The sequence below is a fragment of the Helianthus annuus genome, chromosome 10 (genome assembly GCF_002127325.2).
Source record: "Helianthus annuus cultivar XRQ/B chromosome 10, HanXRQr2.0-SUNRISE, whole genome shotgun sequence".
Taxonomy (NCBI): domain Eukaryota; kingdom Viridiplantae; phylum Streptophyta; class Magnoliopsida; order Asterales; family Asteraceae; genus Helianthus; species Helianthus annuus.
In genome coordinates, this window is record NC_035442.2 from 160,987,065 (window position 1) to 161,000,146 (window position 13,082).

Below are 13,082 nucleotides of genomic sequence, written 5' to 3' on the forward strand. Positions count from 1 at the left end.
TATAGGGTTAAGTTATACGGCTAATGTTGTGCGGGTTCAAAGAACGACGGAACTGATACTGGTTCACCGGAACTGAGGACGACGGCGGCTAGGGTTCCTTGCAACGACTGAATCAAGTCAGATTTGAAGTTGATTTTGGTTTGATTTGAGTTTTTCTGTTTTTGATTTGGGTTTAGTGGAGATGGATTTGTAGATGATGAGCAGATTGTTTCACGGATCAGAAACTCTGCTCTGATACCATGTTGTTTGGTATAGAGAATAAACTGATTTGGGGTTTGAATTGTATTGATCAATTGTGTTGTACAAAGAAGGATTACATAGAGATGGTGTATATATATAACACCATATTACACTCTAGCCCCTATACTATCTTTTTCTTCTTTCCGACATTTGGAACCTGCTTGCTGCTCGTGTATATATCATATGCATTTATAAAAACAACTCTATACTAGTTTTCACCTTTTTGGCACGAACACAACTCATGTATCGTTTGTATAGTCCAAGGGAAGAAGCAAAAGCCAAATAGAACTACAAGAATGGCCATTCAGTAGCGGCGACACGCCATATGTCGTTGCTATTTGTTCGATCCGGGCGCGGTGTCCCCGAGCAAACCCAGCCATCCATTTCTTATCCTGATCCTGTGGTTGGTAGTATGATAATATGCTAATTTGAGTTTTGATATATATTATTGTAGTAATTTGTTTCGGGGTTGTTCCAAACCCCGTCATTTTTAAACTGACTTGACGACTATAGCGTGACAAGGGGTAAGCAACCCGCGAACGTTGATGATGACATTTTTTATAACGATGAAGACGACGACGATGACATGATGTGATTTTTCACGTTTTATGCAATATTAGGATGTTAATGTGCGAATTAATTATACGAATAACTTTTAAGTAATGTTTGTATGTTATTGTGGTTATGTCGTTTGTTTGTGGGAAATTGGCAGATTTTGTGTATTCGTAAAACCGGAAAGTATTGTAAATTAACGCAGAAAAAAATTGTTGCTTCGATCTACTGATGCACAAAAACATGTTAGAATAGGTATTGCAGCTACAGACCGTCATGTGGAACCGTTTGTTCGTGGGTTTTTCCGATTGTAGACGCCCTGAGAAAAGCTTCCACTTGGAGGTCAAAGTCCTTGGAAATCAAAGGGATTGTCTTTAGAAGAAAATAGGTCATGGGTCAAATTATGGACTTGAACTAAAACATGGGGTATCGGGTACATGACCATTGAAAACATATTCACTGAATCACTGTTGTTTCTTATAGACTACTTTCCATTTTTAAGAAAAATATAAAAAAATTTCAGCTGATCAAGAATTAAAATGGTATTTTAATATATATGTTAACACTAGTGGAAACATGCGTGATGCTATCAATAACAATTTGTAACGTGGTATTTGTTTATGTTAGTTTATCAATTATCTTGTGATGTATTCTATAAAACTTCTGTTAGCTTTTTTATAAAATTGCAAAAGTTAATTATGTTTACTATTTTATTTCTCTTAAAAGTTTTTGAATTGACACCATCAATGTCGTCAATTTATTTCATTAGCATTACACAATTCAATAAAATAAGAATTTAACATTAAAATTATTAACTATTTTCGAAAACTATTGTTGTTGTGTAGTGCAATTAACTAACACACGAATAAGAAAATATAGGTAATAAACATAATAATTTGAAACTAAGTATCTAGGTGTCAACGACTTGTATCATGATGAGATCAATTTTAAATGAAATGCTTTAAGTATTTTATAAAACATAATAACATATGTTAAGTAAACCAAAGGACTCATTTTAAGTGAATAAAAATTTCGTTTTAAATTAAAAATTAATAACTATAATGACCAGATCTAGAAAATATAAACTTTATGTCAAGTGAGATATGATGAATTAGTGTTACTTTGAGGTAAATAAATTTCACATAAAATAACAATGGTCAAAATATGTATACCATTTAGCCTTCAGGTCGTATGTATATGCAATTACATACGGTTTTTCAGGTACGCAGGAGTTCCAAACCTTTAAATACCCTCTCGCTCTTGTAAACTTTTGTAGACTTGCCCATAGCTTTTTAACTATAAAGTCTAGTTTCTTGCTTGACCGTTAAAAATTCAACCGTTCAAAGAAGAAGAAAAATCTAGCTCTCTCTTCTTCTTCACAAAGCTGGTTTTTCCGAGTGCAATGAAGGAAACCAACAGGATCCGCAAGATCGTCCGCCTCAAGCAACTCGTCCAACGTTGGCGTCGCCGCATCCCTCCAGGCGGCTCTTTTGCGGTTTACGTCGGAGATGAACATGAACACCGCCAGTTTGTGATTCCTATACGCTTTATCAACCTGCCTGTGTTCGCGTCCTTACTCAACAAAGCCGAGGAGGCGTTCGGGTTCCAGACAAACAGCGGACTCGTTCTACCATGTGACGCTATTTTTTTCGAGAAGCTGTTGAAAGCTCTAGAGAGAAATGAGCGTAGATTTGGTGCGTTGGATTTGGGTGATTTTACGGAGATGTTCTCAGAGTCTTGGCCGTTGATTGGTTCGTTGTTGTTGTAAAAGTACTGGTGGTATCAAGGAGTGGCTCGGGTTCTAGTATTGTCATTAAAATTAAAGAGTAGAATTTAGTGGGTGTGTGAGTTTTTCGTTGTGAAAAATCTCATACTTCCGTTGATTGTGTTGATGATAACATTTTTGTTTGTAATTCGTCCTGAGTTGTTGGAAAGAGGTGACAGAATGATATATTGATATATAAGAGAATGTAATAATAACAAAAAAACAGTGAAATGTTATGTCATTGTATTTTATTGTTTATATATGAGTTGCGTTGGTTGCCCAAAATTTCCAAATGGCTACTTTTTTAACTTTAATTACCAAGTTGGATCATAAGCATAAAACACATCTTTATACGAATTCTAACTATTTTGGAAACATATAATAAGGCCATTGGGGCGGAATGAATATCACGCGTGATAGCATAAAATAACGCGTGGAACAATTATTTTAACCACCGCCACCTACTTTTTCACGAGTGATGAAATCAAGAGCGTGATAAAATCAACGCGTTATGGACATTCAGTGATGGAACATGTGTGGGTGTGAGGATTTATTGTGGGTGTTGTGAGTGATGACCAATGCCACTAAAAAGGTTGTGAGTGATACAAAAATGGTTGATGACATGGCGGAACTTGATTGGGTGCTTGTGAGTGATGGAATTCTATCACTAGTGACCACCCCACTCGCTAATTATGAGATGTATTGAACAATTGATATTGTTAGTGTTGTTACTTGGAAGTGGTCAAATGTGTGATGGCCCAAGCTTTAAATTAATCTCCAATTTTCAACAATGAAGGATGTTGATTAATTTCTAGTCGTAAAATGCTGACAAAACTGAAGGGATAAGTTTGTAATGTTGCGTCAAACTAGTTAGAAGTATAAGTAAAACTAGTTCAACACTATTACTTTATCCATAATGCTTTTGGAACCTATTTGGTGCTTGTGTATATATCAGATGCATTTATAAAAACAACTCTATACTCGTTTTCACCTTTTGGCATGAACACAACTCATGTATCTTTGTATAGTCCAAGGGAGGAAGCAAAAGCCAAATGGCACTGATGTATTGAATTATTGTCTAATAAAAACTAACCTAATCTAGACATCCTAGTTTTAAATTTATAAACTAAGACTCTCTAATTGCTAGACCATTAACAGGCAAGTTTACCTATCTTACGTAGTAAAGCCTAATGAAGTCCGAGTATCGAACCCACAAGACACTAGCGACGCTAAACTAGACTCTGACTCAACTAATACTTAACTGGTTTTAATTGTTTTGGATTTGAGGTTTTAACTAATTAAACTAATAATCTAATTAAATACTAAAGCGAGTAAACAAGAGAATAAAATAAGCAAACAAGACGGTGAAGTGATGGGAAGCAGACAATGATGAGAAAGAACTACCCAGACTTCGAATCCCTATAACCAACCCATGACCTATAGTCCTGACCAATGGCTAAAGTTCCGAATCTACCCAGAAAAGCTCCCGCTAAGGATGATCAACCAAAATAGAAGATGGAAAAAAGTGATGAAGTGCTAAATTGGAAACGACTCGAGCTATCGATACCGAATCCCACGACTGTCAGATTAAAAACAACTATGGTGCTAAAATCCTCCTGTCATGAAGCTAAACCTGCTAAGTAATTGAAAACCTAGGAAACCCTAAACGCGAATAAGTAGCCGGATCCGAGCTATCGATCACCCAAACTACCAAACAACGCCTAGCTAATAACCTAGCAATCCTGACTCGTCGCTAGAGTTGCCAGAAAATGATACACACTATACTCAGTTGGTTTTAATTAATCTAGTTAAACTTGAATTATCTCTAATCTCAAGCTCTAGACCGAAAACCTAATAGATTAACGAACCTAGAATGATCAAAATAGTTCCAGACCAGACTAACAAGGTCACCTAACCAAACAATCAATCATAACCAAGACAAGCATACAAATTCATAAACAATCACAAAGCAGGAATATGTAAATCATCACAAGGTCATTAGTCAAAACCAAATAGTCAAAACATTAAATCATAGTTCATCTAGGCCTAGATAGCATGAAAAGTTTAGCCAAAATTATAGTCGCTAAAAAGAAACAATTCCTACCATAAACAAATCATATTTAGTAGTTGGTAAAACACAAAGTCTAACAAAACAAAAAAATAATAAATTGCAAACCAAACCCGAATCTTGAATCTTGATCGCGGCTTGAACCAGGGGCGGACCTTGTGTATACCGAGCCATAGCACGGGCTACGGCTCAACTTTTTATCGGTAGTGTAATTTTTATTTTTCGGTTTTTATACCAAGGATACCTTTGAACAACTACGAGGACACCCCTAAAAAAAGTCTGTAAGCCCAAATCAATTGAAAATAATAAGCCCAAATCCCAATTGTCCAATATGTTAGACCAAATCAATTGAAGATTGTAAATAATAAACCCAATTGCCAATATATTAGCCCAAAATAATAAAAGATTGTAAATAATTGCCCAATTGCCCTAAAGTTTTAATGCACGGCACAACCCAGCTAAGAGGATAACAATTAAAAATAATAAGCCCAAATCTCAATTGCGCATTTCGTCACACTATAAGCAATGATGATAAATTTGCAAACTTGAATGGAATAAGTGATCTTGCGCGTGTTATGGTTGAAACGAGAACGCATAGTTCTTGTCCTTCAGTTTACCGGGTAGTGAAGCTAGCTTTGCTTTTACCGGTTGCAACCACAACCGTTGAAAGATGTTTTTCGAAATTGAAGCTTGTCAAGACGGATTTACGCAATCGAATGGGCCCGTAATTTTTGAACAATGCTATGGTTTGTGCGGTCAAAAAAGATTTTTTACGTGAAGTAAAAGACGACGATTTGATGGAACGATTTCAAGCTATGACAAAAATAAGAGGACAAATCTATTAGGTATTTGTTTTACTTTATTTATTTATTGTCGTTTTTTTAATATTGTACGATTGCACGGTGAAAAAAAAAAAGATTTTAGGATACCCCTGAGTTAATGTTCTAGTTTCGCCACTGGCTTGAACCCTCGAAAAAACTCTTTTCTTTTTTTTTCTTTTTTTTCTCCTTCTTATGTCGCAGCCGTATGGCTTCTTTTATATTTTTTTTCTTTTCGTCTGATATGATATGCATGCGGCCCTCCAATACCTAATCTGCCGTCAAAAGTGTATACGTACTGTTGCATGGCCCATCTTGCGATATTTTTTCTTACTTAAGTGGGCCATAATCTCGTGTATCCCCAACTGGCCCAAGAACAAAAGAAAGGATGACAGTGGCATGTTGTTGTGAATAGGTGGATTTGACGAGGGCAATTTTGGTAATTTCAATAGCTCTTTTTTTCTCAATTGTTGTCCAACTTTTTCGTCTAATCTCCATTATTTCTTTTACTGACTTCAGTTTCCTTTGTTGGAATTCCTAAAATTCCTAAGAGTGAGTAAATTGATGATATTATCAAGAAATTAATAGCTTTTAAGAGTTCATTTAATCACGATGATGATATTATCAAGAAACTAGGTTAGAGCCCCATGTTGCTACAAATGTTTTATTGAATTATGTATTATGAAAGACATAATATAAGACACAAAACCAACAACAAATTTTATGAATGTTTGAATAAATGGTTCAAACACGCTTCCTTTGGATTTTCTCCTTGGCAATCGGCTCTAAGAAGCCCACTTTTTCCATTATTTGGAGGCTGACATACCTACCAAAGACCAAAAAAACAATTGTTAGGTGATACAATCAACTACTACACATGTCGCAAAACGACCTAGATTGCCAAATTTAACAGTAAATAACGGGTTACATACCTCAGAAAAGACGGTTCCTAGTTGTCTAGTCCCATCACCTGTGTTAACAAAGGTCAAAACATCAAATGTAAAAAAAACTTCAAATCTAGTAAGATATATAAAAGTAAATTTATATTAAGAACCTTTAGAAAGCTTCAACACCCAAATTAAATAACTAAAACCACGTGCACCTATTTAATTTTTTGATGGCATGTATGTGTTCATCTCCTCTGCATACTTGTATAAAGTGACACTCACCTCTTTCTCCCTGAGATATATCAAAGTTAGTAAAATATTTAAAAAGTTTAACTGAAATGTTAAAGTTGATTAAAAAAACCCACTCTAAATCTTTTAGTTTTAAGTTCATTCTTTTCCCATTCTCTATGTTGTAACTGGTCACAACAAAACAACATTGGCCAATGGGGTTTAAAGACAGAAACGGGTCAGCTAAACCTGGAACAATGGTACATAACTAACTACATACATACCCCTTTTCCTTGAAACTTTTTTATGATTGAAGTGTTTGAATTTCCCTTGGTCGTTTATGTAGAGACTATCGCGCTTAAATTTCTCTTTCGGATGGGCATCAGAACTTCCGGGTGCCTTTTCATACTTGCACTTGCAACTTCTTGGGTAAATTAGGAAGCAATTTACTCCAAATTTGAATGTCAACCTACAAACAGCAATCCACATATTAATAATAGTAAGAAAAAAAATACATGAAGAGATTACAAGCAAGCATCCTATTTAAAATGCTGGTAACACGTTTATTGATTGTAGAACACATTAACTTCATCAGCATTGCATTTCAATAATTTGTTGGTTCAAATGAATTGGCCAATCAAAACGGGTCGTAGGGAGAGGGATTCGGGACTACAAAAAAGCTCTTACGAGTTGATAAAAGAGCTTGCCTTACGAGATCGTTGATTCATTTCCAAAAACACTTCAATATCAAAACAGCCGATGTGAGCACAAGGTTTGAATCTTCCATCTATTTTCATTCTTGAACCGCTCATCTGTAGCATAAAAGACAAATCAGTTGCAGGACTGCACGAGTCAATGTCGAATCATGCATTATCCACATAAGGTGAACTGATAACATCTTCTCTAAAATTGTAAAAAAATAAAAATAAAAACTGCCTCCATTTTAAAAGATACGATCACATCATCTGAAAACTCTTTATATACAAATAACCTGACAGCAACATCCTGCATGAACCGAAAAATTCATATTTATATATTATTGTTATTACTATAGTGGTGCATTAACTAAAAAAACAATTCTATTTGAAACTCTTTTTTCCTAAAAATGCTTAGAAGTAACATAAGAATTCAGCCAAACATATCTCTCAAATTTAAGCCAATCTTAGTCCATTAAAACCATAGACTCTTGGGAATCTGTATACTTTTGTTAATTATACCACAATATTTAACTAAATACTTGTAAGAATTGTAAAACTTTGCATCAACAATATATAAAATATTTAAACATGTGACAACCAATAAAAATTTGGAGCATAGAACATTTATTTTAATGAGAAGAAAAATTAACTTCCCTTGTCCATGAGATCTTTGATTGTTTCTTGATGTATACAACTGGCCCGTTAACGCTAAAGTATCCCATAGATTTAAGCAAATTGCTCTGCAAATATGAATCAACATGCAAATATGAATCATATAATCTTAACATTCAAATAATCATAAAAGTGAAATGAAAACTGATTGAGGCCCTTAAACAACACCCACTTTACCACAAACAGACCCACAGTTTTAGTACATATTTGCATCAAGTTTAGTACAGAATGTATCAAGTTACAATGGAATTAACATAAAAAATTCTTATAAAAAATTCAACCAACAACCCACAGTTTTAGTACAGAATGTATCAACATACTCTCTTCCCCACCAACAATTTCTTTTCTTATCTTATGCTTCACCACAACCATCACAAGACCACCAATAGAGAACCACAATGATCGTTGACAAAAGTTTCATCAAAACACATCAAATCCATACACAAAACGTAGATCAAAGAACGATCTACACGAATATGTAAACGAAATCGTCAAAAACAACGATGAAAAGCGAAGATCCGAAGAAAACGCGTTGGGAAAAGGGTTTTTGAAAAGATGAAACAGGGGTCGTCTCGTCTTTTCGAGCATAATAGATCGACTGCCATTAACGTTACCGATCTAAAGAAAAATAGAAACATGAAACCGAAAAGGCTTACCTAAGTACTCGCCGGAACCCTAGGCTTGACTGGAATCTGATATGTCGCTGCAGTACGGGTTTAACCCCACCAAAATCAGGCACCAATTAGTGCTGGAATTCCATCTCTACCGAAAACACCTAACATTGATGCAGATCTGACTGTTGATGAGACATACAAACCTGTTCTTGAAGAACATCCAACCAGAGATCACTAATGGAAACCCTATCCGTCTCTGATTTAATTTCACTCTAAAATGAAGATGAAAAGTCATAGCATTTGTGTGTTCATATGTTCATGGTAAATAAGAGAGAGAGAGTGTGTTTAACTTTTAAATTTTGAATTTTGAATTTTGAATTTTGAATTCTGGGATGAGGTGAAGTAGTTTTGCAGAGAAGGAAAGAAGGAGAGAAGAAGAAGACGGCGAGGAAAGGGAAAGAATTGGGGATAGGAATTTGGCTGGTTGCTTTGACCTGCAGAAGAGAGAAGAGGGAGAACGTACCCTCATTAAATGCTCTTGACATTTAGCAAGTCTTCAAATAAAAAAACAAATAGCAGAAAAAAAGGAGAAGTTGACACGTGGACTAAATGAATATGGGAGTGACAAGTAGGAAAGAGGTAATGGAGGATGGCTGTGGGAGTGACGTCTAGGATTTTTGAGCATTGATTTATTATAATAGGTAGATTAATAGCTTTTAAGAGTTCATTTAATCACAATTATGATATTACTTTCATTGGAATTCTATTGGAATTCTACGACACTTTTCAAAAACACACATTTAGTTAATTTCATGGTTATTAATTTATTTTTTTTAACTTTAACTTCGTTCACAAAAAGCAACCCTTACCAAAAGGCAGGGAAAAACGGCACCAGCGGAACAAAAACCTATTACAAGCCCATCATATACAAGTGATATTTACACCAATCATTCCACGCTAATACTTATTAAATAGTTACCACTCATTTTAACTAGTTTTCTTTTTAAACCTCTAGAATCCAGATATGAACCAGCTATGAGTGAAATTTAATAAAAACAACCTAAATTCTACTCAAAAGTATTGGAAATATTATATTAAAATATGTATAATTTAGACCACATCAGACACTACAAGAATACCCTTCCAATAGCAGCGCTATTGGTTCGATTTGGACGCGATGTCCCCCAGCAAATCCTAGCCATCCATTTCTTATCCTAATCATGTGATTGGTAGTATGTTAATATGATAATTTGGGTTTTGATATATATTATTGTAGAAATTTGTTTCGGACTTGTTCCAAACTCGTCATTTTTAAACTGACTTGACGACTATATCATTTCATGGGGAAAGCAACCCGCGAACGCTGATGATGACATTTTTGATGATGATGAAGACGACGACGATGACATGATTTAGTTTTTCACGTTTTATGCAATATTAGAATGTTAATGTGCAAATTAATTAAACGAATAACATTTAAGTAATGTTAGTATGTTATTGTGTTTATGTAATTTGTTTGTGTGTTGCTGAAAACTGGAAATTGGCAGGTTTTGTGTATTCGTAAAAACCGGAAAATATTGTAAATGCAGCAAAAAAATTGTGTATTCGTAAAAACCGGAAAATATTGTAAATGCAGCAAAAAAATTGTGTATTCGTAAAAACCGGAAAAAATTGTAAATGCGGCAAAAAAAAAAAATAAAAAACGACTTTTAGCGACGACAATAGTAGAAATAGCAACCACGGAATAGCAGCGAGATGTCGCCGATATTACCTTTAGCGGCGTGAATCGCCACCTATAGCGGCGACAACTGTCGCTGCTATTGGCGGGTTTTCTTGTAGTGTGGTGCTCCAAAGATGCATGTGGTTGGTAACCGTGTTTCCAAGGTATATTTTTCTGTTAAGAGTAGCCTTGAGGATCATGTTTTAAGTCATTCCATGTTGCTTCGATCTACTGATAGCACAAAAACATGTAGACGCCCTGAGAGAAGCTTTCACTTGGAGGTAAAAGTCTTGGAAATCAAAGGGATTGTCTTTAGGTCATGAGACCTTTGTGGGGCGTTATGGGACAAGTGGTGAAACGCGTAAGAGATGGGCTTTATATAAATTGAGTGTGTAGTGAGGATATATATGTATGGGGCTTTATATATGTATATATATATATATGTGTGTGTGTGTATGTGTGTGAGTGGGCTTTATATAACTCCTCCCTCTCAAGAAAAATCACGCCGCTATGTCCATAGCGCCTGCAAGAAAAATCACCCCATAGCGCCCCTCGTAGTGGGGTGGGGCGGTGCTATGGAGCGCTATAATCCTTCTTCCCGTGATATAAAGCCCCACTACGTATAACATTAGAAGAAAATAAGTCATGGGTCAAATAATGGACTTGAACTAAAACATGGGGTATCGGGTACATGACCATTGAAAACATATTGACTGAATCACTGTTGTTCTTTATAGACTAATTTCCATTTTTAAGAAAAATAAAAAAAGTTCATCTAATCAAGAATTAAAAAGGTATTTTAATATATATTAACACTAGTAGAAACTTGCATGATGCTATGCAATAACAATTTTCAACATGGTATTTGTTTATGTTAGTTTATCAATTATTTTGTGATATATTGTATAAAACTTTTGTTAGTTTTTTTATTTGTATAATATTACAAAAGTTAATTATGTTTACTATTTTACTTTTCTTAAAGTTTTTGAATTGACAACATCAATGTGGTCAGTTTATTTCATTAGCATTACACATTTGAATAAAATAAGAATTCAACATTAAAATTATCAATTATTTTCTAAAACTATTGTTGCTGTGTAGTGCAATTAACTAACACACGAATAAGAAAATATAGGTAATAAACATAATACTTTGAAACTAAATATTCAGGTGTCAACTTCTTGTATCGTGATGAGATCAATTTTAAATGAAATACTTTAAGTATTTTATAGAAAATAATAACATATATATTAAGTAAACCAAAGGACTCATTTTAAGTGAATAAAAATTTCGTTTTAAATTAAAAACTAATAACTACAAGGACCAGGTCTAGAAAATATAAACTTTATGTCTCGTGAGATATGATGAACTAGGTTATAACCCCGTGTATTATACAGGGTTGAATAAATAAATTTTATATACTAAATAATAAAACAATATATCTTTGAAACCTCATTTATTGTATGGTTTGAATACATATAATTTTATATATTAAATAAAAAAAGTTATACCCATAAGAACCATATTGCACGGGTTGAATAAATATAATTTTATATACCAAATAAAAAAGTTATATCTTTAAAATCATGTGTGTTACACGGTTTGAATAAATTTAATATTGTTTTTCAAATAATAAAATAATACGTCTTTAAAAACCTCATTTATTTCACGGGTTGAATAAATGTAATTTTATATACCAAACAATTAAAAAAAATTACATCTTTAAAAATATGTGCATTACACGGTTCAAATAAATGTAATTTTCTGTACTAAATAATAAAAAATATATCCTTAAAAAACCCGTGTATTGTACGAATTGAATAAATCTAATTTTATATATCAAATAATAAAAAGTTATATCTTAAAAAATCTCATGTGTTACGTAGGTGGAGTAAATGTAATTTTGTATTGTGAAAATAAAAATATTTAATATATTTTTTTGAACGGCAAAAACACTTTATATATATATATATATATATAAAGAGCCAGCAAGGAGCTGAGAAGAAACATACAACCAGAAAACTAAAAACCGAAAAAGACAAGGAAAAACCGTTACAACATGTCAGCTACATCGAACATATCCCAGTTCTCCCAAGAGGGCTTGTTGAGTTTCGATCGGTTGCAAATCCACAAAAATGTGTACTCCTTCACGAGATCTAATGTCTTCCGAATATTTAATATATTAATACAAAGTTTGGTTTTCGTGATAAAAATAGATTATTCTGTTGCAAAATTTGTAAACGAAGTCTCATTAAATTTAACCCTTTATTTAAAACTCCGTAAATATATAAATGATAAATAATATTAGTTAATTTTATTTTAAATTTCATAAAATTTATTTGATACCAAACTAAACAAAACGTTCAAATATAATTAATAAATAGTTTATAGATATATATTTGAATTTCAATAAAATCAATTAGGTTTGTCATGTCTACGTTTTACATGAGGTTTTTATATTTAAGGTAAGCATAAATATGAATTGATAGTTTGTCTTCTTTAAATAATTTTTAAAATAAAACCTAATAAATAGATGATTGTTATGGATGTTGTGGATTTTACATGATAGATATAAAGGTTAAATTAATAGATATGCATGAAGTATGATATCTCCTTCACAAAATAGATTTTATTTCGTCCTTAGGCTAAAGGGTATGGGGAGAATGAGTTGGGTCATTAATGCCACATAGGATCATTACTGGATTGTTACACCATCCCCTTCCTTCATCCACCATGGTTGGCATGGATTAAACCATGGCAACCATGAGCCTACTTTCCTTTTTCAATGATTCATTTTCCTTTTCTACAAAAATAAATTAA

The 13,082-nt window shown here is 33.5% G+C and overlaps 1 protein-coding gene and 1 long non-coding RNA gene across 4 annotated transcripts; one reads left to right on the forward strand and one right to left on the reverse strand.

Moving 5' to 3' along the window:
- The first annotated feature begins 2,194 nt into the window (after positions 1–2,194).
- Positions 2,195–2,560, forward strand: LOC110882650 (auxin-responsive protein SAUR15). Its single transcript, XM_022130622.1, has one exon. It carries the CDS (start codon positions 2,195–2,197, stop codon positions 2,558–2,560), a length of 366 nt encoding a protein of 121 aa, XP_021986314.1.
- Positions 2,561–6,041: 3,481 nt separating this feature from the next.
- LOC110885777 lies at positions 6,042–9,081 on the reverse strand. Of its 3 annotated transcripts, none has more exons than XR_002562394.2 (6): positions 8,585–9,081; positions 7,246–7,996; positions 6,843–7,027; positions 6,498–6,622; positions 6,376–6,413; positions 6,042–6,269 (listed from the first exon to the last, which is right to left on the reverse strand). It is a non-coding gene; the product is annotated as an uncharacterized LOC110885777 (long non-coding RNA). The 3 variants fall into 3 exon arrangements; XR_004869857.1 differs by having other exon boundaries at positions 6,546–6,622; positions 7,271–7,996; positions 8,585–9,080; XR_002562395.2 differs by having other exon boundaries at positions 7,271–7,996; positions 8,585–9,080.
- Positions 9,082–13,082: the final 4,001 nt, after the last annotated feature.

Bases quoted from the DNA above. Each gene is read 5' to 3' on its own strand.
- LOC110882650 (XM_022130622.1), top strand. From the start codon at position 2,195: ATGAAGGAAACCAACAGGATCCGCAAGATCGTCCGCCTCAAGCAACTC.